This window comes from Sander lucioperca, chromosome 10 (assembly GCF_008315115.2).
Source record: "Sander lucioperca isolate FBNREF2018 chromosome 10, SLUC_FBN_1.2, whole genome shotgun sequence".
Classification (NCBI taxonomy): Eukaryota; Metazoa; Chordata; class Actinopteri; order Perciformes; family Percidae; genus Sander; species Sander lucioperca.
In genome coordinates this window covers 25,372,586-25,400,497 of record NC_050182.1, presented here as the reverse complement: position 1 = coordinate 25,400,497, position 27,912 = coordinate 25,372,586, and the positions used below count along the sequence as shown (strand labels likewise).

General features: G+C 40.3%; 2 protein-coding genes across 5 annotated transcripts; both read left to right on the top strand.

Annotated features, from left to right (window-relative positions):
* Positions 1-14: 14 nt before the first annotated feature.
* On the top strand, positions 15-15,730 carry setdb1b (SET domain bifurcated histone lysine methyltransferase 1b). 4 transcript variants are annotated; one of them, XM_036006438.1, is made up of 26 exons: positions 15-202; positions 1,545-1,748; positions 2,981-3,147; positions 3,242-3,285; positions 3,601-3,727; positions 3,830-4,000; positions 4,137-4,338; positions 5,110-5,183; positions 5,336-5,526; positions 5,716-5,845; positions 6,164-6,291; positions 6,391-6,470; positions 9,529-9,642; positions 9,785-10,088; positions 10,219-10,480; positions 11,318-11,408; positions 11,500-11,616; positions 11,820-11,989; positions 12,719-12,961; positions 13,080-13,250; positions 13,894-14,024; positions 14,258-14,277; positions 14,428-14,546; positions 14,657-14,913; positions 15,028-15,116; positions 15,386-15,730. In XM_036006438.1, the coding sequence occupies exons 1-26, from the start codon at positions 186-188 to the stop codon at positions 15,501-15,503; spliced, it is 3,741 nt and encodes a 1,246-aa protein (XP_035862331.1). In that variant the 5' UTR covers positions 15-185; the 3' UTR covers positions 15,504-15,730. The 4 variants fall into 4 exon arrangements, with proteins under 4 accessions (XP_035862331.1, XP_035862330.1, XP_031155252.1 ...); XM_036006437.1 differs by having other exon boundaries at positions 6,164-6,470; positions 12,719-12,943; XM_031299392.2 differs by having other exon boundaries at positions 6,164-6,470.
* Positions 15,731-16,026: 296 nt separating this feature from the next.
* LOC116049593 (meiotic recombination protein REC8 homolog) lies at positions 16,027-27,722 on the top strand. The gene is made up of 17 exons (XM_031299401.2): positions 16,027-16,283; positions 17,657-17,725; positions 17,814-17,956; positions 18,032-18,107; positions 18,203-18,323; positions 18,433-18,514; positions 22,818-22,885; positions 22,997-23,075; positions 24,093-24,216; positions 24,306-24,483; positions 24,915-25,122; positions 25,502-25,698; positions 25,815-25,857; positions 26,212-26,299; positions 26,373-26,465; positions 26,586-26,695; positions 27,134-27,722. The coding sequence occupies exons 1-17, from the start codon at positions 16,228-16,230 to the stop codon at positions 27,235-27,237; spliced, it is 1,839 nt and encodes a 612-aa protein (XP_031155261.2). The 5' UTR covers positions 16,027-16,227; the 3' UTR covers positions 27,238-27,722.
* The last annotated feature ends 190 nt before the right edge of the window (positions 27,723-27,912 follow it).

Here is a 27,912-nt window from a genome sequence, read left to right as displayed (position 1 = left end):
TCTGTCCTCAGCATCATCGCACAGTTGCACGATTTGAAATACCTGGATAAACCGCGTGGGCGGAGCTTTCACAGAGCCCAACACCGCCCACTCCGAGTACACTGGAAAGCAAAGCATGCACTCCTTATTGTAGCTAACTGGCGGGTAGCATTAGCTAGTTAACCTTATGTTTGCGAGCGGACAGGATGGAAAGCAGCGATGGGTGAGTGTTGAGTGCTGTATCTTAATTAAGTTCACCGTGTGATGCATGAGACACGAGAGGACACCATGCTGTTTGTTTTCCAGACACCTGCACCAGTCAGTCAAGAGATAGACTTTCTCCATGCTAATGCTAGGCTAACGAGCTAGTCTGCTGTTACTATGTAGGCTTCAATTTGATGTCTTTTAGCTGCTCTGCTCGCCCAGATCGTTTCTCAATAAAGTACCAGTTAAGTTATGATGGGTTAAACTAGCAGTTACTCGGTCTGCCTAGGTTAAATCGGAAAATACCCAGCTAATTAAACATGATTTTGCCTTTAAACTGTCCCTTGTTGTGCTAACCAGTAGCAGGCGACTCTCCAATTCTGACTCTTGCAGCGTCAAGATTACATTTACGCTGAATAATTGTTATTTTAAGTATATAATAGCCATGAGCCACATCAGTAGCAACTCTACATTTGTTCGCATTTGTTTTAGGTTGGGAGAGCAGTTATCATCAGCTTCTGTGTGCTTGGGTAAACAAACGATATCAACATTATTAGTCAGGCTAAAAAGGAAGCAGTGTTTTGTACACATGTGTTACCCTGTCCAGTGTGCAAGGTTTAAACTGCAGCCCAACTCAGTAGATGATCTCAGTCTGCACTGCACGCATTGATGCTTTACTTGTAGTGATGCAGTGCCTCCATCACACCACAGACACATTACCATGTAATTTACATGACACAAATTATATAGAAATAAGTAATGTTTTTTTCTTGGAATTGATGACTGACAAATATCAGCACGCATTTCTCATGAGTATTTGCAGACATTACAAGCAGGGTTACAACTAGGGCTGAGCGATACGTTAGGAGTCATCATTATGGTATTATGGATAGAAGGGTATGCTAAATCACAGAAAATAATCATACTACATACTGCTGTCAAAAAACAATGACTTGTATTTCGGTGTTGTGTATCAGATCAAACTCTTTAAATGTGCTTAAAAAAGAGGGGACACTGACTTTCCAAAGAGATTTCATTTACAACAACAGAAGTAATTTTTTTATCAAATAATTGATTCATTGACTAATTGCTTTAGGAGTATTAGGATATATTTACCAAAAGATGATCATATAAATGAAAGTCATACTTCTATTCTGTTGCTTTGACTGCCAAGTGACACGCTGATTGCAACAACAGCAACAAAACATCCTGAAAATGTAAATTGTATGGGTAACAAATTGGCAGTAGTGGTAGACTGATAGAGTAGTAATTTTTAAACAACAATTTGCTGTGCAATTAATCATTTCAGAATGAGACTTAGAAGACTCGTGTAGGTATTTAAAATGATGTTACCTCCTCAGAATGGAAGTGGATAGCTGGGACTCCAATCTCGAGGAAGAGCTGGGCATTTCTTTGGATGAGCTGAAGAAGTGGATTGACGATGCCGTGGACAAGAGTGAGATTGTGCAGAAGAAAAAGGCTCAGCTGACAGAGCTAAAAGAATGGGTAGAGAAGAAAGAAGAAGAGGAAGCGATGACAGACATGCTTCTTACCGATGCCAACAAGTAAGTAGACATAAATCTTTTCCCAAAGTCTGTTTATTTTATTTATTTAGTCATGTGATTTTAGTCTATATACACTATTTTTACAAGGATATATCTCTTCTGTATTTTAGTGTTTATTATTTTTATATATCTTATCAGTTGCTAGCATTGATACTATATGGGTAATTGTGCTACATTTTTGTTAATGTACACCTTGGAAAGTCTGGTGAAGATAAATCTGGGGACACTATCATACACAGGCATGATTTCTAAAGTTAACACATGTACAACCACTGTTCAGAACTTGCACATTCTTTAGTGGCACTTTGAGTGTACTTTGGAGAAGTCTATACGACAAATGGTGAAGTTGTGGATAATTGTGTAAAAGTCAGCTGTTCGAATCAGCTACTACATAAAAGGAAAATGTAGCAGGTAGCATTGATGAAGTGAACGGACAGATCAACAATTGTATAACAAAACATCATGGAAGTCTGCTTCAAGCACACCATAACAAGCTGACATAGGTTTTTAACAATAACATAGAGCCAATCATTTAGTGCACACAACATCCAACAGATGTGGCTCTGCTAGTGCTACAAATGATTACATTGTTTGTACCTCTTTTAACTTTTCATAATGGAAACTAAAATATTTCTCTGTTTTTATGAATATTTAGCATAAACTACATCACGTTGTGCATCATGTAAATTTAATTTTTTTAAAGCACAGTCAGATTTTTTTTCACATTTTCTGCTAAACTGATGACAAGAATCCATGGTTGTGGTTGTAATGTGTGACAGTGGGCTGTGTTCTGGGAGGCATTTTATTCCTTTATTGGATAACGCTAGTTGGGGGATGACAGTAAATGAGGGAGAGAGAGATGCAACAAAGCGTTTTTCTCTCCTGATACAGATTACAATACTTCAACTCAGTTTTGCCAAAATTTGAAATCTGTAAACCTCAATGTGTGAAACTGCTTGGAGTAATTTTTATGGAAGGTGAAACAAGGCCAGGTATTGCAATAGCACTAAAAGAAAAAATTGAATTGGCTGTTAATCAATGAATAAAGTGGAAACACAGAATTCATACATTGACGAAGAAACTGTATTTAATAGGATCGGTCACATCGTGGCCGATACACAACCTGCTTAGTGTGGATACTGATCCACCGGTGGAGGATCGGTGCACCCCTGATTGTACAGTTCTTGTTTGTGTCTTTAGAGCTTACATTTTCTCTCCACACTCTTCCTCAGATCCTTATTAGAGTGTGAGAAGCTCGTGAAGGACACTTATCAGAAGAACGGTCTTGTTTACCGAGAGAGCAGTTCAGAGGATGAGGGGGGCGGAGGAGGCAAGTTGTTCTCTGAGGTCATCGAGATAGACGATGATGACGACGATGATGTCATTGCTGTTGGCTGTTGTAAGTCATACTACTTTCAGTTACAATTTCATTGCTACTACGACATAAAAACAACCAGGTTATTAAATATGTTCTGTTCTTTATAATGTTTCAGTGGTTCCTCCAAAGATGCCTGTCACTCCTGGCAAAGATCCAGTGGTAAGAACAATAGAACGCTTCATTATATTGATCTGTATCTACACTTCATTGCTAAATGTTTGTTGTGGGCTGTCTGATTGAGTGGAGTTTAGAGGTGTTGAAATATTGTTGTAGCCTTTCTGGACTTTCTGGCCCATCTCGCGGTGAGTTGAATCATGTGGCCTACCTTTGTTAAAACCTGTGATATCTTGAGATATTCTATGCCACAACAACATACAAGTAAACGTTGTCTTCAACATCTACTATTCCACTATAGATAAGTCCATTTTGATTTATTTGTTTTTAAAACGATGTCCTGTTTATTTATTTTACCAGTTAAAAGAGGTCTCCACAGCGCTACAGAAAGCCTCCCAGCAGGTGCAGAAGTTGGTCCAAATTGTCAACAAGCCTTCACTAGGTGCTCCATTGCTCCGATCTCCATCACAGCCTCCATCCCAGTCAGGTGAGCACACACACATACTTCCTTAGGTAATGTTACATGCATCATACCTGTGTGAAAGTATATTTGATGCTAACATAATGTATGGCTTTTCCTACCCTCCAGCTACTCAGGCTTCAGTGCCAGCAGTGTTTGTATCCCAGGTTCCATCTCAGTCCATGACCCAGCCCAACCCAAACGTAACAGAAGATGAGCTCAGAGTTGGGATGACCATTCTGGGAAAGAAACGCACCAAGACATGGCACAGAGGCGCCCTCGTTGCTATTCACCCTGCCGGTGTGTAACCAAAAACAACTTTTAACAATTAAGGTTTCCTTTGTATATTATATATTATTGGTTATTTTATGTATTCTTTGCTTGAATTTTCCTGATCTGCCATCTTTAACACAACACATCCTCTGTCTATATTCAGGAAACGGCATATTCAAGTATAAAGTGAAGTTTGATAAAGGAAAGAGTCTGCTGTCTGGAAACCATGTGGCTTTCGAGTATAACCCCACCCTGGAGATTCTGTATGTCGGGGCACGTGTAGTCGCCAAGTACAAGGACGGCAACCTGGTGTGGCTCTATGCTGGAATAGTAGCAGAGATGCCCAACAACAAAAATCGTATGAGGTGGGCGACAAAGCTAAAGAGTGGGCAAACTAAGGGTGGGGATGCTGACTGCATGACTATGTGTTAATGGTAGAACCCTACCAAAACTGTATTTGTGAGGCCAATATCAAGAGCTACAAAATCAGATATATTGACAATATATTGGCCTTCATTCATTATATATATATATATATATATACACACACACACACACACATATACAGTGCTGCTCATAAGTATTCATACCCATGCTAAAGTTGACTAAAAAAAGGAATAAAAAAATCATCTTTTGGAAATTGATCTTAATGCCTTAATTAACTGAGATAAGATCCATATTAATGCAAATCAAACCAGCTATTAGGCTAACTGAAATAAAACCATGCCAGTCTCTAGGTACGGTGAAGGGTATGTGATGATGTGGGGCTATTTTAATTCCAAAGGCCAAGGGAACTTTATCAGGATGCATAGTATCCTGGATCCATGAAATAACTGGCCTTTAAAAATTAATTTCTTCAGTGTTGTCCCATTAAAAGATATAATGAAATATTTACTAAAATGTGAGGGGTGTACTCACTTTTGTGAGATACTGTGTGTGTGTCTGTGTGTGTGTGTGTGTGTGTGTGTGTGTGTGTGTGTGTGTATATATATATATATATGTGTATATATATATAATAGAGACACTTTACATAAAATATACAATATTTGCAAATACTTTCTACTATACTATATGTGTGTGTGTGTAACAATGAATTGGTCAGGCTGTAGTTAATATCTGTGTTGTACATGTTTCAGGTTTTTGATATTCTTTGATGATGGCTATGCTTCCTATGTGACACTACCTGAGCTCCACCCAGTTTGCCGACCATGTAAGTGTCTCTCGTAATCTGTAAAACCCAGTAAATTATACCTATTACACAGCTGTAAAATTAGTTGCGTTTTTGGTTTTTGGTTGGAAGTTTTGAGAGCCAATTTTTGGTAATAATGAGTAAAAGAGTGAGTTTATGCTTCTTTTATACAGTAAAGCGTACCTGGGAGGACATAGAGGATGCATCGTGTCGAGACTTCATCGAGGAGTACATCACTGCATATCCCAGCAGGCCAATGGTGCTCCTGAAGGTTGGACAGATCATCAAGACAGAGTGGGAGGGAACTTGGTGGAGGAGCAAAGTGGAGGAGGTGGATGGAAGCTTGGTCAAGATCCTCTTTTTGGTATGTCAGTGTAAGAAATTGAGAGAAAAAAACATTCACCTAGTTGGACAGCTGTTTAAAAAGAACAGAAGGGTTCATGTTTATTGCCAGTTTCCACATCAGTTTAAACAAATGTGCTGAATAATAGTTGATTCATCAATACAGCAGTTGACAGAGATTAAACTTCCTTTGTTGTTTTGTGTTGATCAGGATGACAAGAGGAGTGAGTGGATTTATAGAGGCTCTACCAGGTTGGAGCCAATGTTCAACCTGAAGATGACTACCGCCAACACCCAGGAGAAGAAGCTGGCTGGCCAGCAGCGGACACGACCCAACATGGGTAATGTTGTACATTTTGAACCTTAAATCAGTGTCAGAGAGGCCCATTTCCACCACCGTGATTTTGTATTTTAAAAGAAGAACATTTGAAAAATAGATAACTTTTTATAGGCTTCCTGTTAATACAGTGTTTTAGCACACACACACTCATTCATGCAAGACACTTAACCCCTAGTTGCTCCAGAGGTGTGCGACCTCTGATATATAGCAATTGTAAGTCGCTTTGGATAAAAGCGTCAGCTAAATGACATGTAATGTAATGTGTACTTTTAGTCATTGAACTTTCCCTCCATTTCTCAATGTCTATTTCAATCTCCAGGGGCGTTGAGGAGTAAAGGCCCAGTAGTTCAATACACCAGTGACGGACAAGTTGGTGCCTCTCCCGTCAAAACGCCGCAGGCCTCACCCAGCCAGCTTTCACAGACACCACAATATCAACAGCGTCCTCAGCCCGCACAGCCCCAACAAACCCCACAGCCCCAACAAACCCCACAGCCCCAACAAACCCCACAGCCCCAACAAACCCCACAGCCCCAACAAACCCAACAGCCCCAACAAACCCAACAGCCCCAACAAACCCAACAGACGCTTCAGCCTCCTCAGCCCCCACAGCTTCTACGTGTTGAGTAAGTGATACTTTCTGAACATATACTAACACTAATAGCACTAACACTACTAAAGACATTTTGTTCAAAGGTGTATATCTTGCAAAATAAAGCCGACGCTGTGGAATTATTTACCTTTTGATTAAACAATCTCTAGCATGCAACCATATAACCTGAGGGTCAGTATCTTTTTATGACCCAGTTAGAGCTCCATTCTGTGACTAAATCAAACACTGAGAGGAAGTTCACCTTGCAAGAATGGGAGAAAATTCTTTCGTTCATGTGAGATGACTGCACTCACACAGATGTTACCTTTTCCATTTTCATCAAATACTATGTTGAAAGAAAGTGGAAATTTATCTGACTTGATGATAATTCCCAGTGGTCCCATTGATGCTGGGTATGGTAAGAGATGGAACAGGCTTGACATTTTCCACCAGAAAGGGGCAGCACAACACGGCTTTTTTTTATTTAAAGATTATTTTTTGGGCTTTTCCGCCTTTTAATTGACAGGACAGCTAGGTGAGAAAGGGGAGAGAGAGAGTGGGAAGACATGCAGGAAATCGTCACAGGTCGGATTCGAACCCTGGACCTCTGCGTTGAGGCATAAACCTCTCAGTATATGTGCGCCTGCTCTACCCACTGAGCCAACCCGACCACACAACACTGCTTTTTAACCTGAGGCCTGTACTACGAAGCAGGATTTGGAGTTAACGAGTTAACTTCAGGTTCAACCCAGGGTTTTCTGTACCACGACGGTGGATTAGTTGTTACCGGGTTCAATCGCCGTGGTAACTCATGCTGAACACCTAACCTGGTCGGGAGAAGGTTATGTTGGAGATTAGAGATCAACCGGTGTTAAAGCACCGCCTACTGACCAATCAATACTTGATTGATGACGGCGTCACCGTTCTTAGAAGACCAGGCGGAGCTCGGTGCGCGGAGAGAGAGAGGTGCGCTCATAAAAGTTAAAACCTTTAGAGACCGACAACCCCGTTAACATTCCCTGATGGGTATCTTTATGAAAGATATAGATTTGAAGCGGAGGGAATTACATATAGGCTATTTGTCGGCTTCTTCAGCCATGTGTTGCCAATATGCACATCGGTTAGAATTATGTGTTGATATTTTTTTATTTTCTCTCACAGCTTACCACTGCTGGGGTTGCAACTGAAATAAAAGGCTAAAGCAACGACAGTTCATGGAAAGCAAAAGTGTAATTATGGTCAGATCTTGTGCCTGACTGATGGGAAAGTGACCAGTGTAGTCTAATGTAGGCTATTATAGTGGGTGTACTGTACTGTATATTGGCCAGAATCTGCCTTTGTGGGAGGAGGGTGGCATATCATAGTGGGGGGGCCTGGGTGTCCTCCCCCAGGGAAGTTTTAAGCATCAACGACTTCATTTCCTGCATTCCGATACTTTTATGCACCAATTCACGGTAAAAACAAATACCTTAGAAAAAAGCACGGATGACAATTCAAAATGTATCAAAAATATAATAGAAAGTATATTATCTGTCATTGGGCATTTTTAAGTGGGTATATAGACATCCTGGAGCTTACTATCACGTACACCACTGGAAGTGATATTGATAGGATAAGCGTTGTGATTTACGCAAAACAGTATCGGCTTTTTATGCCAGCTTTCCTTCCTGCATTTTGCCTGTAAAACCGTGTCTGTGTTCTTCATATTTATGTAGAATTATAGTTTGCTCTTCTTATGTAAAATATGCGGCTCTGGTAGATGTTTGCGATTGGTCGTGGTGCGCAAACACCACCTCTTTTATGTGAACGTGCGCGCCGCTGGATTGGGAAACCCTGGGTTGACTGAACTAGTTGATAACCAGCGTTGTGACACAGGTTATGCGGGACCGCGGTTGTTAGGGTTAGTGAAGCCGGGTAACTGAAAGAAATCCAGAGCTTGTTGATCTTGATTCATAGTACAGGCCTCAGGTGTCTTTAAAGCAGCCATATTATGCTCATTTTCAGGTTCATAATTGTATTTTAAGGTTGTACCAGAATAGGTTTACATGGTTTAATTTTCAAAAAACACCATATTTGTGTTGTACTGCAGTGCTCTCTCTCACTGCTGCAGATCCTCTTTTCAGCTGGTCTCTGTTTTAGCTACAGAGTGAGACCTCTTTTCTTCTTCTTCTTCTGTACTATCTCTGATTGCACTGCACATGCTCAGTAGCTCAGATGTAGATCATGTCAGCTAGCTAGCTCCATAGACAGTAAAAGAAAGGCTGTTTCTACAACTTCGGTCAGTTACAAGGCAGGATTAGCTGGGAGACTTCTAAATGAGGGCGCACATGTAAGTAGTTCTTTTGTAGATTATGGTGAACTTGTGTGTGTTGTAGCAGTGCTTTGCTATTGAGAACGAGGTAGCATGCTAGCGTTAGCATTAGCGTTAGCATGCTAACGCTACGAGCTAATGGTTGCGGTTAGCCTCGTTTCGGCTTGTGACGTCACAAGCCGTGCCGATTTTGAACAGCTCACCCAGAGACTGAAGGCAGGACACATTCAGAAACCGTATCTCACTCTAAACAGCATGGATGGGTTTTTTTCAAAGTTTGTATGTGTGTGGAAGCACCAGAGACACAAAAGAACACCCCAAATCCCAGAAAAAGTGTTTTTTTCATAATATGGACACTTTAACACCATCTCAAATCTGCATTAATGTATGTGATTGGCCTCTTGGGGGCAGCACAACAAGCTGAAAACACAACATTGACATATTATGACTTTTTAAAGAAGGCAGACTTGTTAGCAACCGTTGCCTAGTTACACATTCAATTCAATACACATTTAACAGACACAGAGCAATAGTAACATTCATTTGGAGTTGTGTTTTTGGTGACCTGCTGATTGTATTATAATAGTCCCTCTTTTAGCTTTTTCAGCTCCACTAGCTCCTGGTGGAAATCAGAAAACATTAAGATCTTTCACATAACATGTTAGTTTGATGCTTTATTTATTAGAAAATATTGATAAATTGATAAACCCGACGATTTGAGAGGAAGTGGAGACTTTTTAAATTGAAATAATAGTCTTTTTCTCTCCTCGCTGTCTTCCAGCAATAAACATCAGATGGCAAAGAAGAGTACTTCTCCGTTTGTCCCTGGTGTGGGAGGCACTCATGCCTCCAAGATCATGCAGTCTCTTTCCTCCAGTCCCAGCAACCTCTCTGGGTGAGTCCACATTATTGTTTGGTTTAATAAGTTGCTACTTGTGACACAGAAAGTTGCGCTGTTAAAAGTGATCTCATCGTAGACATTTGATATTTTTTAAATGTGATCTTTTTCTCTTTGCCTTTTGTTTGTCAATCCATAGTGGAAGAATGTTGAGTGTCCAAAATATTGCTCCGCCCACTTTCACACAACCGTATCAGAGACTGCTGCCCTCTCTGGCTCCCGGCCCCGCTCCTATAACCCACACGACAGCCATTATCCCACATCAGTCCGCATACCGTGCCCCGACGGACCGCATCTTCTACCTGGCACACACTTGTCAGCCCGCCTGTCTGAATCGCGTCCGACCTACAAGATCAGACATACACAGAGGAAAGAACCCCCTCCTCACACCTTTACTGTACGATTTCAGACGCATGACAGGACGACGCAAAGTCAACCGCAAGGTAAAGTCGAAGGAAGAGTAAAAGGAAGGTTGTGGAGAGATCCTCCCTAACCTTAAAATATTCAGTTCTACCCATTCACATCCTTGCAATTAAACTGAATTGTACAACTCTTGTCTCGTCTACCTCTCAGATGTCCTTCCACGTGATTTACAAGGCTCCATGTGGACTTTGTCTACGTAACATGGAAGAGATCCAGCACTACCTCTTCCAGACTCGCTGTGACTTTATATTCTTAGAGATGTTCTGTCTAGACCCCTACGTGCTCGTGGACCGGCCCTTCCAGCCACAGAGACCAGTCTATTACATTCCCGACATCACTAGTGGACGGGAGGATATCCCACTCTCCTGCGTCAACGAGATTGATTCCACCCCGCCTCCTAAAGTAGCTTACAGTAAGAATTACATTGAGGTGATAACAAAGGAGAGATTAATTTGGGCCAGGATCAGACTACAAAATGTTTTTTTTGTCAGATTAAGCCAAAAAAGGGGGAACACCACAGATCAAAGTCTGTTTTCTTGGAGAGTACAACTGTATATGTCAAAAAAATCACATGAAGCCTTTTGTGGCTCCAGAGAAAACTGCATAAAATTTGTTAAAATGCCTCAAGTGATGTGAGTCAGCGTCGGTTGGGTCTGTCCATCGTGACAATGTTATAGGAGTGCAATGCTAAATCAGTGGAGTCATTTTTTGCTGTGACTTGGCCGAGGGACATGGTAGACATGCTCAACGCTCATTTATGTTCTAACACCGCACGTCCGTTAGGTAGGCTGATATTGTGTAGTCTTATCCTGACGTTAGTTTGTTTTCTAGTAGGTGGATTGATACATGTAGTTTGTCCATATGAGTACATGTAAACATTTTGCAAAGAAGTTTGACACAGCAGGACTTAAAGAAAGATTTTTTTTTTTTTAATTATTGTTGAATAGCTTGAATAAAAAAAAAAAAACATGGTGATTCTATTCCTTATTCATTTCTATTTGATCCCCTTGTTGCTCCTCTATTGATTTTTAAGGTTTTTTTTAATATAATTTTTGTTATTCGTTTAACTTGCTTTTAGTTTCCGGAGAGCTTTTTTCGTAAGCACCCTGCTACAACTGCAGATCTGTGCAGAAAGACATAAAAATAAATCAAAAATGATTACCTATCCATACAGCTGACTTTTGCTGCCCCTACCTCCTTTTGAAAAAGCCCTCTGTTCTGATTTATTGCTTCCTCTCTTTTCTTCAAGGTAAAGAGCGTATTCCTGAAGATGGAGTATACATTAACACCAGTCCAGACTTCCTGGTCGGGTGTGATTGCACCGACGGCTGTCGAGACAAGTTAGTGAAGTTGTTTACCCATGACCCATAATTTTTCGTATTTCTCTGACTGTTATATCCTGAACACATTTCTTTGTGTCTTTTGTTACAGGTCGAAATGCTCTTGCCACCAGCTGACCCTTCAGGCTACAGGTTGTACACCGGGGGCACAGATCAACCCAAATGCTGGATATTTCCACAAACGATTAGAGGAGTGTCTCCCCACAGGGTCAGACATTGCATATCACTCTACAGACAGACTAATTTACTCTCAATCCTCATATTCTCACAATCAGATATTTACTTTTAAATATAACGGTAATTTGGTTGTCTAATATCTTCTCTCTCTCTCTCTCTCTCTCTCTCTCTCTCTCTCTCTCTCTCTCTCTCTCTCTCTCTCTCTCTCTCTCTCTCTCTCTCTCTCTCTCTCAGGATCTACGAGTGTAATAAGCGGTGCAAATGCTGTGCTCAGATGTGCACCAACCGGTTGGTGCAGCACGGCCTGCAGGTGCGTCTCCAGCTCTTCAAGACCCAAAACAAAGGCTGGGGCATCCGCTGTCTGGATGACGTGGCCAAGGGCTCTTTTGTCTGCATCTATGCTGGTGAGAAAAAGGAAACAGACTTACCCCCAATTTCCACTGGATGCGGAACGGCTGCGGAACGGCTGTGGAACGGCAGCGGAGTCATTAGGTTTCCATTAAAGTCAATGTGTGTATTTCCACTGACTGCAGAACGGCTGCGTTCCGACTCCGTCCCAGCTCCGGGGGTCCGCAGCCCTCCAGAGCAGATAGGCAGAGCTTCTATTTTTGCCGGACGCCGGAGAGCTCCGCAGCAATTCAGCACACGGCAGATAGTGCGGGACAGGAAGTCGAGCACAGAAACAAAATAAACGTCTGGTTAATTTTCAAAATAAAATACACCGTGCTCACGGCGGATCATATTTCCCTGCACTACACCTTTAAAACACAGCACAGAGTTGTTTCCCCAAACTGTTGTTGGTTTTGTGGTTCTATTCTACGTGAATTCGCGAGATCTTGTGGTTCCTCGTGACTACAGCTGTCAGTCGTGGCTGCAGCCGTGCCGCAACAAATCCGGACCTAGTGGGTATTGACGTATGACAGAGCACGCAGCCGTTCCGCAGCGGAGCCGGTCCACAGACGTTCTGCATTCAGTGGAAACCCGGAGTTACAGGAATGTTTTTTAAGGACATATGTGATGGAAAGCAGGCACACATGCAGACATCCTCATCACTTAATTTTTTACCACGCGACAACAGATGACTTGATTGCAAAGTGACTTTTTCCTTTCCCCCTTTCTCTTCCAATTACCAGGTAAAATCTTGACAGACGACTTTGCCGACAAAGAAGGTCTAGAGATGGGCGATGAGTATTTTGCCAATCTGGACCATATAGAGAGTGTGGAGAACTTCAAAGAGGGCTATGAGAGTGAGGCTCACTGTTCGGACAGCGAGGGGAGCGGCGTGGACATGTCAAGGTTAAAAATCCAACCATCCGCTTTAGTATCATCCAACCCTGTGGGGAGACCGCCCAAAAAGGGGGAGTCCAAGTCAAAAGGTGAGAGATCAGTGTTCTATTGGACCTGGGGAGATTCTCTGTGGTGTGTAGGTTTGACCCCAGCTGACATTTTATCTTCCTCCTTCTCCACATTATTATTTTTTTGAATCTGTCGCAGCCCAAAGCCCAAGCTCATCAGGAGACAGCAATGACGATGATGACAAGGATTCAAAAAGTGAAGATGAAAGTGATAGTTCAGATGACACGTTTGTGAAGGAAAACTACTTCTCTTCTAGCTCTGTGTGGAGGAGCTACACCACACGTGGTCAGGCCAAGGGCAACAAGGAAGGTGAGCTGGTGGCATCTTTAGGAGGTGTGGGAAAAGGTCAATGTTCAGTGTTTTTATTTAAAGGACTAGTTCGGCATTTTGGGAAATATACTTATTCAAGGCGGGTTCGATTAAATTATCGATAAAGGTAAAGAAATAGCCCGGCGCATTCTTTAAAACCACAACTCTTTTGTACAAATAAAATAAACGAGATATAACGTGTTAATTAGTGAGCTTTAGAGGAGCTGATAGGCAGATTTTCTTACATTTGTTCAAAACCAGGCTAGCTGTTTCCCCCTTTTTCCAGTCTTTATACTAAGGTAAACTAATAGGCCTCTGACTCCAGCCCCATTTACTCTACAGACATTGACATTGCAGTATTGATCTTCTCTTCTAATGAAGAGCGAGAAACGGAACAAGTGCATTTCCAAACATTTTGAATAATTGCATTGAATATCATTTGAAATTAGATATGACAGTATGTAGATTAAATGGCTAATTAGTTATTTCAAAACATATTTATAGATTAATTGATGATGAAAATAATTTCTACTTGCCTTACTAATCCAAAACAGTTTCACTCACATTGCAGTTATGTTATGCGTTCAGATTTTTTGAGATTACCGTTTTGTCTTTTCACACACTGCTCTCCTTCCTGGTCCAGGGAGTCAAGACAGTAAAGATGGATTGAGTGCATCAGCCAAAGGAACTGATGACGAGAAGCCGCTGTCCATGCCAGAGGAGATGGGGAAAAACAAAGTGGCTTCCTGGCTCACCAGCCAGAGTCTGAAGAAGGTGAGTACAGAGGAAGTAAAGTAAGAATGTTTCAAGGAACTGAGCTCTGTGTGCACAGCCTTTTTAAAATGATTGCAGTGTCTCTCGCAGAAATTGAAACGCAACCCTGCTGCTTCTCCTCATCAGACCTCTGGTATCTTTTGTAAGAGGATAGATAGTAAAAGGTGGCTCTTATTTTGTATTATGATTGTCTTGCACAATTATCAATAACCCTTTTCTGTTTTCCATCACAGGAATCTGGAGACAGTAAGAGGTGTGTTGGACTTGCCAAAATATGCTTAGATATTTAGTTTTTCCAGATTTTAAACATATTTTATGTAACAATAATTCGGCAACTCTGTGATCAATAACATCACGTAACATGTTAGATTGCTGTTAAGATTCCTTTTTCTGTTTCTTGCAGCCAAGTGAAGTCAGAAACGGGGAAGAAACAGGATGTGATGACTGTTTCTGACAGTGATGATGTTCAGACCATCAGCTCTGGATCTGACGACAACAAGGAGAGAGAGAAAGTCCCCACGGGTGAGGAGAAGAGAAGGAACAAAACAAGTGAATTTACACCACACTTATAATAACCGCATGGTTTTCACTTTTTGTATTGTCTTGCTCCTGCTGCTGCTGTTCTGGCTCAGGCATGACTAAGAAGCAGGTAGCAGTGAAATCTACACGCGGCATCGCCCTAAAGACCGGCCACGGGATGATGGTGAAAACAGGTGCACCTGGAGGCGGGGGAGGGCCAGGGGGTCAGGGAGGAAAAACAGGACAGCAGAGGCAGTCTGGGGGAGGCGGGGACAACACCCTCAAAAGCACCCGTCTGTTCTTTGATGGCGAGGAGTCCTGCTACATCATTGATGCCAAGTTGGAAGGAAACCTTGGGCGTTACCTTAATGTAAGTGTGTGTGATCTACAGGATCTCAGTGTATGACCGTTTGATGTCACTTTAATTATGTCCCTATGTATTTATCTTTTATTTTATCATCTCTGTCTCCTCTTTGTATTACAGCACAGCTGTAGTCCTAACCTTTTTGTCCAGAATGTGTTTGTGGACACACATGACTTGAGGTTTCCCTGGGTGGCGTTTTTTGCCAGCAAGTGAGTTTTGAAACCAATTTTAATTTAATTAGATCGTGTTATGAGTTTTTGTCAACCTCAGGTGCCACAGGAGAATGATGCTAGGCTTGATGGGATGTTCAGACCAGGAAGAAAATACAGTATTTATATTTTATACCGTAGCAGCTCCAGCTATTAGTTCAGGAGAAGGCAGTTATTAATGTAGGAATCAGTGCACTGTATTGTCTTGATGTTGACATATGGATGAGCTTTTGTTCTACGCTCACTTGCCTGCTTGTGTCCTGGTGCAGGCGGATCCGGGCCGGCACAGAGCTGACCTGGGACTACAACTATGAGGTGGGCAGTGTGGAGGGCAAGGTGCTGCTCTGCTGCTGCGGATCCACTGAGTGCAGAGGAAGACTGCTGTGATCTGCAGCCATCATAGACTTCACTGCCTCTGCTGTATGTGTAGGAAACTTAGAGAAGCCGTTTCAACACTGTAACTTTTTTTATTTTGTATTTTTAAGTTGAGCTATGTCTTTTATTACAGTTGTTATGTTGCCCTTTTTTTAATATGAACATGTTTCCTGATTTGTCTCATTTTATCCATGACAATTTACTTTACATCTTAATAAAATGCAACTTTCTTCAATGAATCAAAGCTCCCACAGCTGCTCTTTTGTGAAACAACATACAGTAGGCCATACAAAGAGAAATGGTAGAATTTCAAGGTGAACCAGTTTCATTATTATGGAAAAGATTGTGATGAAATGAAAAATCCACAGTCAAATAGCAAATGTAGAGGCAGAGGTTATGTTCGCAAATACATAATTATAATATTTTCATCACAGTATTGATAAAATATTTATTGTTGCACAAGCATTATCTGGAAAAAATAGGTAATTATGTCATTACTATTTTTCTATTTTCTTAAATAAATGTATTACCGGAACATTACATTTCTGCATATAGCCTATCTAATAGCAAAAAGACCAGGCTTTATTTTCAGTAGCTCACAGTAGCTGACCAATCGCCTTCTGAAACTAAAATAAACATTAATCTGCTTTCACACGTTGGACAAAACCCGCTCGGATCTAGATTAATATCTGCAATTCATCAGCTATTTAATCAATTTTCCCAAAGATTTTCTAAAATGTTTTACTACCCCACCGTTTTGAAGCGGCATACAGGATGTTTTTCTACAATCTGGTGAGTAAAATCTTCTCTTCACCGTTTCAAACCGATTTATAGTTTAACTGGTGAAGTTATAAAATGGCTACTCGTAGTACGTTTTTGTCACAGGGGAGGGAGAGATTATTAGCCCGTTATGAATTGTTTAAGCTCTCAAATTGGGTTTGTAATTGATTATAAGTTTTTTTTAAGAGACTCGATTTCAACGCTGCTGGTTTATTAATTAAAAGTATAGTACATTTTTGGAATAATACAACCATTAAGAATCCACCTTAACGCCTCCATCGTCCCTCAAACTTCAGAGTTTATGCTCCAATCTTCCTTTTAATCTCTTTAAGTAAAGACCCAACTTATCAATTAAGTGGCAAAAATACTTTCATAATTAATGTAAAGACTGACATATGTTGCATAAATGTTTCCCTTGGTCTGTTAAAGGCGTTTTAAGGTAGGATACACTTGACTTCAGACATTTTGTTCCTGAGTGAAGAATTGTCCAGCGCGTACAACCGACGCACTATTTTTTTCTTAGTGAGTTTTTAATAATTTTTAATGTTTTCCCCTATGTAAAACCTAGATTTCAGATTCCCCATCATATTAACTACGCACACTTTTAGAGCATACACATTAGGAATTGCTCAGTATGTAAAAAAAAAAGCCCAGAGTACAGGTGCATCAAAGATAACTATCTGGCAACATTGACACTGCAGCCAAAACAAGAAATCTAAGAAGCCTTTGAAGACAACGGCTTTGAAGATGAGGTGAAGGTCAAAGGTTACATTTTGACGAAGAAGGAAAAAAAAAATGCATGTAGGCTTGTTGTTGCAAATATGACGCACTTTATTTCGTCTTTCTTAAGTTGTCCAATTCCCATTTTCTTGAGTGACATGAGTATTGTCAGGGCAGACTGACCAAGGTTTAAAATGTTAATATAATAATTCAGGATTTAAGGGATAAAAGACAACAATTTGCACAGTGTTACACTCTTATGCACATGCATAATGAAAAAAATATGCTTATCAAAGAAATGAAATGTTTGAAAAAAATATTAGACATATTTTAGCCTGCAAGACGTGTTTTTCCACAATCCTGTTCAGTTTAGGCTTAAAACACAAATTAATAGTTGCTATAGTCCTACAATGGTAAACTGAGCTCTCAGTTTATTAATGTGAAGCAGGAATATAGCATAAAAAACATTTTAGAAAGCACAGATGCATTAGAGGCATTAGAGGCTCTCAGAGAGGGTGGTGTTTAAGATAGGCAGGGGTCTTAGGTAGGGGTCTTAAATTGACGTGTGTGTGTGTGCGCGCGCTTTTTGTCTTAATGGTTGCTAGTGCAGATGACTTAAAGCTCTGATGAAACAAGATCATATCAATGCTCTGTGTCCATTTCAGGCTGGTTGCTACAAAAGGCATCAGAGTTACTCGCCGGGATTTCCTAAAAGTCAACGTCAAAAGCACCTGGTAAGAAATGATTTTAGTCATTGTCACATATTTGCAATTGTCTGAACTGTGAATCTGTCCAGTTACAATAAAACTAATGCCCGTACAGTGATGACATCATGAGCTACGTGCTGGAGCAGGTACCACCCCCTCGGCCTGGTCTGCCACGACCTCGCTTCTCCCTCTACCTCTCCTCCCAGCTCCAGTATGGTGTCATCCTTGTCTACCACCGCCAGTGTGCTATTCTCCTGGGTAAGAAGTTGTCAACAGACTGGAGGAAGGAGACAACGTGCACTGGTTCTTGACTTTGATCTTGTGTCCTTCCAGCTGAACTTCAGTCCATCGTGGGCTATCTGTTGAAACAGAGGGCGTCCCAGAAAATTGATATGGATGGGCACGGCAGGTGAGAACAGGTGCTCAACATTTCACACATTTGTCTGCTCTTACAAACACAACTCAATCTTGCTTCTTGCTGCTGGGCCTCGTGTTGGCTTTCAGACAAGCCATGGACTTCCCTGATGCCCTGTCTCTCCTGGAGGAGACAGAAGGAGCTCTTGACCCTTTATTCGGAGTGATGTACATGGGAAAAGCCTTGCCCAGCCCTAATACACTGATACAGGTACCCAAATATATAAGGAATAAGAAAGGAGATTTATTTGATTGGAAATCGTGTAAATATTAGCACTGATAAAATGAGTGTACTCCGTGTACTCTTCTGTGTCTCTCAGATGGGTCAGGAGTATCTGAGAGAAACCTCTCCTGAGCATCCTGAACTAGCCAGTCCAACTTCTGCTGCTGCATCAGAGAGTGGTAGGATGACTTGATGTGCTGTAATGGCATGAATATAATGATCTCTTCAGGGCTGTGGGTCATTGCAGCAGCAGGAAATACAGTAGAATGTACTGTAGGAAATAACTCTTGAAATGATAAATGAATTACCAGATAAATTGATAAATGTAATAAAATGCCGAAACAAAAAAAAGAAAAATATTATTTAATAAGGGCTAACTTGGGCTATATTGAACTGATAATACAATATTAGACTAACAGAAAGACTAAGTAAAGCACAGTGTAGATCAAGCTGATTATTTAACGGACATCAATTTTAGATACACTTCCAAATATAATTGTGCACTGAGGGAGGACTGGATTTCACTTACTTTGGAAACACGTTAAGAAAAGATCCAGTATAAACAAAAGGAATGATTACAGCAAGCATGTTTTAAATGCTAAGAGAAAACACAAGGCCTGTCCTGATTATTTAATTATCAGCATTAATAAGATGTCAGCTGTGCAGCTTAACAGAGAGACGTACACAAACATGTCCAGAAATGTACAGTTGTTGGATTGTGTACAGTGATATACACAGAAATACCAACAGGTGACAGGGATAGACAGAACTCCGGCAGAAATCCAGAGCAGCACAGAGCAGAGAGATACTGTAGGTCAAGTCAGGGCAGAGCAGACTGACTTCAACAACATCCTCCTAATTGGCCGAGGCCGATGCCGCGGTGTCGCATTTTACTCGGCAGAAGAGAGCACTTTAATTGCAGCTTGATTAGTTGTGTTCATTCCTGCTGGTTTGTGTAGATGTTGAAATAGTGGCTTTTTAAAGTGCTCATATTATGCTTTTTGGCTTTTCCCCTTTCCTTTATTGTGTTATTTATTGAAAATTTATTGAAAAGATTTCTGGTACAGGATATACAATCATCTATCCCAGACTCTAAAAGACACAAAACAAATATATATATATATATATATATATATACTTACATACATGCACATTCACATTTTAACATTTTATAAAAACACATTAATTTTGTAATTGAAGTTTTCTAACAGTTCATAAATAAATTACATAAATTAATTACATAAATTACTGACAAGCTTTATAATTATATGTTACACCTTTTGACAGGCAAAATGCATCCAGCCTATTCTTAAAGGAATTGATAGAAGGGGAACGCACAACTTCTTCTGGAAGGTCATTCCATGATTTTACCGCACAGATTGTGAAAAAGTTCTTTCTCTTTTCAGACAGGCATGTTCTCGGGTAAAGTTTTAAAGAATTCCCTCGTGTCTCGTACCTATTGTTCCAAAACTGAAAGATAGGCTCAACTGTCATCATATATTCCCTGTACGAGCTTATACACCTGAATCATATCTTCTCTGTATCTCCTAAATATGAGAGTCGGTAAACTTAATTTCCTCAATCTATCTTCATAAGACACGTTTTTCATTCCTGGAATTAATTTAGTAGCTCTTCTCTGGACTCTTTCAATTTTTTCTACATATTTTAATTTATATGGACACCAGACGGAGCTTGCATATTCAAGGTGAGATCTTACCAGGGATTTGTACAAAGGTAAAAATATATCCTTGCAAAAATTTTGAAAAGTTCTTTTTATTATTGCAATCATAGATGTAGCTTTTTTTTTAAAAAACTTTTTCAGAAATATGTGTGTGGAATTCAAGTGAACCATCCACCACAACACCTACGTCCCTCTCCTCTTGTACTGGATTAACCACTATATCCCCAACTACATAATTGGCTACAGTGTCATTTTTTTTCCCCAATATGTAAATGTTTACACTTTTCGGGATTCATCTTTAATAGCCACTGGCCACACCATTTGCCCAAGCTACTTAGATCTTCTTGAAGATGGGCTCGGTCTGTGTCACTTGTTATTATTCTGAAAATTTTAGTATCATCCGCAAAAAGGTAAACATCAGACTGTATCATATCTGGCAGATCGTTTATATATATTACAAAGAGAATAGGGCCCAAGACTGATCCCTGTGGCACCCCAGATGTGAGGCGGCACCATTCACTACCACCTGTTGTTTTCGTTTGTACAAAAAATCCCGTATCCAGTAAATAACTCTGTTGTCTAAACAATAGGATTTTAACTTTAATATTAGTCTTTTATGAGGAACAGTGTCAAAGGCTTTTTGAAAGTCCAGATATACACAGTCAACTGTCTGTCCTCTATCCAAAGCTTGTGACCATTTGTCAAGAACTGTGAGTAACTGAAGAGAAGTTGACCGCTCGGATATGAAGCCATATTGTTTACTACTAAATAATTTATTACTTTTCATATGGTTGACTATATATGTCCTTATAAGTTTTTCCATTGTCTTGCTAACAACTGACGTCAAACTAACTGGTCGATAATTTCCAGCTAGAGATTTATTTCCTTTTTTAAAAATTGCACTAATTTGAGCCTCTTTCCAGTCATTTGGTAAAACTGAATCCTGTAATGATTTGTTAAGTAGTACGGTTAGCGGTTCAGCAATCTCAATCGCCAGTTCCTTCAAAATCCTAGGATGTATCAAATCCGGTCCAGGGGATTTATATACATTAATTTTCTGTAAAAGCCGTTTTGTATCTTCTGCTGTTATTTCAAGATTTTCTGTTTGCTGAACTTCCAACCTTGGTACGTTGGGTATCTGCCCATCAGGCTCTTCAACAAATACACTACAGAAGTATTCTGACAATATATCTGCCTTTTCTATATCTTTCTCTGTTTTTAAAGAATTAGTATTATTCTGATTGCAATATAGATCACCCACTGCTGTTTTTATTTTTGTCCTTTTATTTATGTAGTTCCATATAACTTTTGGTTTATATTTAGATTGCTTGGCTAATTCCTCTTCATATTTTCGCTTTAAATTTCGCGTTCTCATCCTCACAATATTACGAACTTTCTGATAAGCCTGCTGTATTTCTGGTTTTTTACTTCGTAATGCTTTCCTTCCCAGATTATTTTTCTCTTTGATTTTTGTTTTTGTAATGTCATCTAATGGAAAAGAGTATTTTTTTTTTTTTATTATTACGGGACCTCATTTTAACAAGAGGTACAAACTTCTCCTCTATTTCCTTCAACTTATCCAACACTACCCATTTTTTATTAACATCATAATTAGATAGATGTGATATCCAATCAAAATTCTCTAATTCCCTACGTGCTTCATCATAATTGGCCTTATTGTAGTTCCTTCTTATGGGTACGTTATTTAACATTTGTGTATAACAAATTACCTTAAACAACAGGACACAATGATCACTTTTGCCTAAAGGGCTTAGATATTGAATATCATCTATCATATGTTCCTCATTTGTTATAATAAGATCCAATACATGTGGTGTATCACCACCTCGCCACCTTGTTGGCTCTAAAACATGTTGGAACAACCATACATTTGAATACAATCCAAGAACCTGTTATCTAATGTTATGGGGTTATTTACCTTCACTTCTAATAATCTCCAATCTATATTTGGCAAATTAGAATCCCCCATAATTAATTTGTATGAATGTTTTATAGTCGACACTTCTTTTAGTAAAACCAAAAGATTAACATTATTGCTCTCTGTTCCACTATCTGACCTATAAATTAATCCAATAATCAAAATCTCATTATTGCTACATTTAATCTTAACAAAAATACTTTCTTGAAATTCTGAAACAGTTACCATTTCTTTTGCTTCTAAAGTTTTGTGTACATAAAGCAGTAAGCCTCTACCTATATCATTCTCTATATTCCTTGAAAACATGTTATAATCCTCTATATCATCCAAGTTAAATTCTGTTGGGATCATCTGTTGCTTATGTTATATATCTTTTTGCGCACGTTATAGGTTTACAAAGTGAAAAAGCCCAAAGTCCACCCCAAAGGGACTTACCATCTCCAACAGAAAACACTGTTCACAAACTGCTCCAAACTGCTCTATTGTAGTCCAGCCTTTACTTCGGTGATGAACGTGCGTCACTTTGTAACACACGTTCTAATGCTCGCCTAGTTGCTAGCATGGCACTCCCTCATGCTCTGCAACTGACTAGCTAGCAGTACTTACTGCACATGTGCGATTCCCAACAAAGATGATACAGAAGTGAGAGGTCTCACTCTGTAGCTAAAACAGAGAGCTCAACACACAGGGTGAAAAGAGGAGCTGCAGCAATGTGCAGTACAACAAATATATGGTGTTTTTAAAAAAAATTAAACCACATAAACCTATTCTGGTACAACCTCTAAATACAATTATGAACCTGAAAATGAGCATAATATGAGCACTTTAAAAAATATATTAATGTCACCCATATTTTCCCCAGGCATAACTGCAACTCCAGAAGCCATTACTCTGAGAGAGACAGAGCCGTTCGCCATCCCTATTGCAGAGGTACAGCTGTCAAAAGAAGCTCATGCAAAGAAATACGTACACATTTTTATATCCTGCTGGTCTTCACTTGCATCCGTCTTTCCCTCCTCTCTTGCTTCTTCTCTCTGCTAGTTTGAGGGTGAGGAGCTTACCGATCAGCATCCAGAGACAATTGACTTCCTCTTGGCCCAAACAGATAACTTTCCAGAAGGTGCGTGATAAAACTAGGAGCTCCTTTCTCTCGTGAAACAATGGTGACATGAGATAGTTATATTCAGGGTTGGGTCAGATTACTTTGAAATGTAATCCATTACTGACTACAAATTACATGGCAATTTTTGTAATCATTAACGTAATCAGTTGGATTACCCAAAACATGTAACATAATCTGATTACTTTAGGATTACTCTTAGATCACTTCAATAAATATGCACCTTAAGTAAAAGACACAGAATTGATCAATGAATTCTCATTTTATTTTTCTCTTTATTATTTCATTACATCTAAGAAATCTTTTTGCTCTCATTAAAGCATTCCTACCATGATCAATACTGATGTGGCAAATGCAAATTTAACCTTCACTAAATGGTGAAATAACTGAAACCATTAGTTTATCATCATTGGACCACCTGATAGCTAGCAATGTTTGAACGATGCCGAGCATGTTCCTGTAATGGTAACGATAACGTTCAACTTACCTCCAAGTGTTTCTTTAGATTTGAAGTAGATGTTAGCGCCGTTGACAATAATTGCACTTTTGGTTTGCACAACTTGCACACAACATACACATTATTATTTTCCACTGTCTTTAAATCGAAGCTGTGGCGATATTGCCAACTAGTAAACACATTTTTCCTAACTGAAACGGGTCTGTCTTTCCAAGTCGACGGCTCCTCCATCTTGAGTTTTGATTTGAACCTTTTTCTTGTCAAGAAACTACACAGGCAATTGGATGATAGTGACATCTAGTGGACAAATGAATGAACTGCTTGTCAAATTAAAACATAGTTAGGCTATCATAAAAAAGTTGCATTGTTTGCATGATAAAATGTAATCAGGTAATCCTCAACAATGTAACTGTAAGCTGTTTACACATTTTTTTTTTATTGTAATCTGGGTTGATTATAGTTACTTGGTTTTTGTAATCTGATTACGTAATCCAGATTACATGTAATCCGTTACTCCCCAACCCTGGTTATATTTTTTCTTCCCTAAACCTCTCTAACAGGAGATTTGGAGATGGCAAGAGAAGAAGTGACACCAGGAGAGCAAGAGGGGGAGATGGAAAGGGGCAGAAGAGAGGAAGACCTGGAGAAACAGAGAACAAAAGAGCTCACAGGATCCTCTATCGAGTAAATTATCCAGATTTGCATGGAAACATCAGCACAAACACACACAGATCCACACAAGCGCACAATGACCGTGTTTCTACCTGTGCCAGATTACAGCCCACCACTCTCTCCAGTGAGTACGCCACATTGTTGCCTCAGGAAGAGCCAGACCTGGCCGTGGAGAAGCCTGGACCACCCTCAGACCAGCTCACCCCCGTCTCTGTGCCCGTCCTCCCCTCCCCACCATCTGCAGTGGAGGAACGTCAAAGACAAACTCTTGAGTCAGAGGTGCCAGCTTTTTTTGTTTTTTTTTGTTTAAACTTATGTGCAAGCACCACAATGTCTTTTAAATCAAACTCACATTGATAAAGTGCTGGGAGTTTTACCTTCTAATAACTTGTTCAGTCTACAGTTATAAAGTTATATTATACAGAAGGCTTGTATTGTGTGGACGCTCTGACAGTTTGGTTGTCATTACTTAGAATTCCTCATGGGGGCGACAGAAACTACGCACTATAGCTTTAAATAGATTGAGGTCCAGTGGTTAAAATGTCAGTTGGAGGGCTTTTCCTGATGAATGAACAAATGCCAAGCTGAAGGGATGAAAAAAGGGATTTTCCACAACCTGGCAACCCAAAAGTTGTTCTTATTATAAAGAGAAACTCAGACTGCATTTGAAGTTCTGGTAAATTTACTTCCCACTGCCCTCCCATGCCCAGGATGTGCTGCCTCCAGAGGTGAGGAGGAGGAGGAGGAAGAGGAAGAGGCAGCTGATCTTCTTTGACCCAGAGACGCAGATCCCCCAGGAGGTGCTGCAGCAGCAGATTGACAACCCTCTGCTTGAGACCACACGTCCACTGTTCGCACCGCCTCCTTCTCACTGGATGCGCCCTGCTGCTGAGCTCCTCAAGAATCCCTGCCTGCCCTGTCAGTAACACGCCTGTAAAAAAATACAGATCTCATTTCACACTTCTGACAGCCACGTTTCCCATAAACACTGACCAGCAGCTTTTTTTCATGTGTTGCACTGTAAAACATTTTTATTTACACCATAAAACAATCCATCAGATTTCCTGTGAAATATAAACCCAGTAGCACCAATTGTAAAATGTGAATGATTATAGGCTGTTGATGATGGTGTCTCTAAAGTGCTATAATGATTTATTGATATAAAGTGTAACACATTTATCGCCTTTAGTTTTTTTCCTCAGACTTCTCATACTCATCTGCACCTACTGCTATTTTGAAAGATGTGACTTAACTAACCTTTTCAAACATAAACCTCAAAGCAAGTTCTCCCCTGCAGTCTTGCCTGAAGAGGTGTTGTTTCTATGGAGACGGGCTGCGACCATTAGGCCTCTCTCAGACTTGGACCAGCAAGTCGGGGAGAGAGGGCCCGAGTCCACCGACTCTGAAAAGGAAAGAGAGCGCGAGATGGCTGAGGCCGCAGAGGTTGCTGAGACCGCCGAAAGAGAAGAGGGGAACCTTGAGCTCCTGACGGAGGTGTGGAAGGATGTTTGTTTGTTTGTTTGTTGGTATCGATATCTGAAGCCTTTTTGTGCGGGGAGAAGATGGGAAATGATGAAAAACGGATTGTGTTTGTCTGTGTGTGAATATAGGTCCCTAGAGATGTGGCAGAATCAGAGAAGTTGGCTGTTTCAGGTAACCCTTGTGTAAAAAGAAGACTATGGATTGTGGATGTGGATTTAAACCAGTTGACCAGGGACAGCCAGTTTGTGTTTAACGGGGGGTAAAATTGTTCTCCTCAATGTGTTACTACAGCAGTGGCATTTAGCACAAGCTGAAGTGGTTTGTGTCCTCCCAGGGGTGAGGCTGAGGTCAGAGGCCAGGGTTAGGCATGTATCACTTATGGTTAAGGGTTAGGGGAAGCCTCCAGAGAGTGAGAGTGAGAGTGTGTGTGTGTGTGTGTGTGTGTGTGTGTGTGTGTGTGTGTGTGTGTGTGTGTGTGTGTGTGTGTGTGTGTGTGTGTGTGTGTGTGTGTGCGTGCGTGCCCAGAACATGGTTCACTGCCGCTGGAGGGCTCCGACCAAAGGGAGTCGTCTCGAGAGATCATCTCCCCTATGTTCACACCCGAGAAAGAATGGTAGGTGAACAAAGAAATATATGTTAAGTGTGTGAGTGCAGTCATGCTAACGTGCACATGTGTGTGTTGGCAGGTCCGCTGTCTCCAGGTCTGTTTCTACACTGCAGGACATCCCAGAGGCAGTGGACGAGTTGCTGGGGAGAGCTGCAGCAGAGTCTCCTCCTGGGTAATGACCATGGACGCAACACCATCACTAACCAGTAGAAACTCAGAGCTGAGAATTTTTCCATTTAGTTAACTTTGGAGATAAGAATATGATTATGTGCTTGTGTTTTCATGTGGTTAGGCTGCTGCTGGATTTTCCCGAGCATGAAGAAGCACCTGTGCTGTTTCAGTCTCTTCTGCCACCAGAGGTCGACCGCAGAACTGTCAGCAACGTTTTTCAGAGGCTCTTGGGTAAGGCATCAGTTATTCAGTTATCCAATCATCCCTTTACCTGTGTTGAAATCGTATTAATATTACAGCATCAACAAAAAGCTCTTTAATAAATGTGTGGTCGGTGAGTTATGAGATCTGACTTTTGGTTTAGAAGAAAGTCTGAGTCAGGTCTTTGAAAATACCAAATGGTGTCACTAGTGGAAGCTTTAATAATGAGCTGGTAGGAGCTGAGGGACTAATAACACACAGGGGGTTCATGTACAAGAGTTCACAGGAAAATAATTGGATTTAAAATAGAGATATTTCAACCAAATTTAGCTCCAGTCAAAGTTTTAGTAATTATTTTTTCATGAGCTATTATCCAGATTTTCCCTACCTTGATCTTTTTGTGTAAAATTGTGGGTTTATTTACAGCGAGGGGATGTTTTAAACACAATGTTTGTGACTTGTCTGCAGAGACTTTATCGGCCAGGAAACTACGTGCGGAGCAGGACGAGCCTTATGGTGACATATTAATATTTCCTGGATCCAACTACGAGGAAGGGAATCTGGATTTGTGATGTGTACACGGTCACTCGAGTCCCCACGAGCCTCCAAAACAAACATCTTTGTTCAGTCTGATAGAAGATTATTTGTCTGTTCCTGACATTTCCTGTGTTCACTTCATCAGAGAGAAAAAAAACATCTGGATTTAAAACAATATCATACAAGACAAATATGCATAGAAGTCAAATGTTTTGTTACTAATCACTTCATAAGATTTGTCATTGGTGTGACCTGTTGACATGCTTGAAATTATTGAAGTTTTTAAAACCTGCTGGTTTGTATAATTTCCAAAAGCAAATCATTGGTCCCATTTGCTACTGTGACCAACAAGTTTTATTAATTCTATGAGATTTCAGATGAGTATTTTAACTATTTTTATGGTTGTATTTTTTTCATATTTTTTAAAGACATTACCTCATGTTAATCTGCACATAAGTTCTGGTTAATGTAAGTTATGTGTCCCTTTGAACATGAACTACAAAATAAAAACTTTAGAAGAGCTCTGTCAGTTATTTCTGTAAAGAAAGCATGCACTGTATATTGAAAGGTATGTGTAGCATGCAGAGCAGGACAGGTGTGGCAAAACATGTTGCAGGGGTTAAGGAGGTGCAAGGAGGAGAGTAAGAAAGTTGAGTGAAACTGGATCTCTCCTCCCCCTGACCACATCTTGATTCTCCTCTTAAGACTTT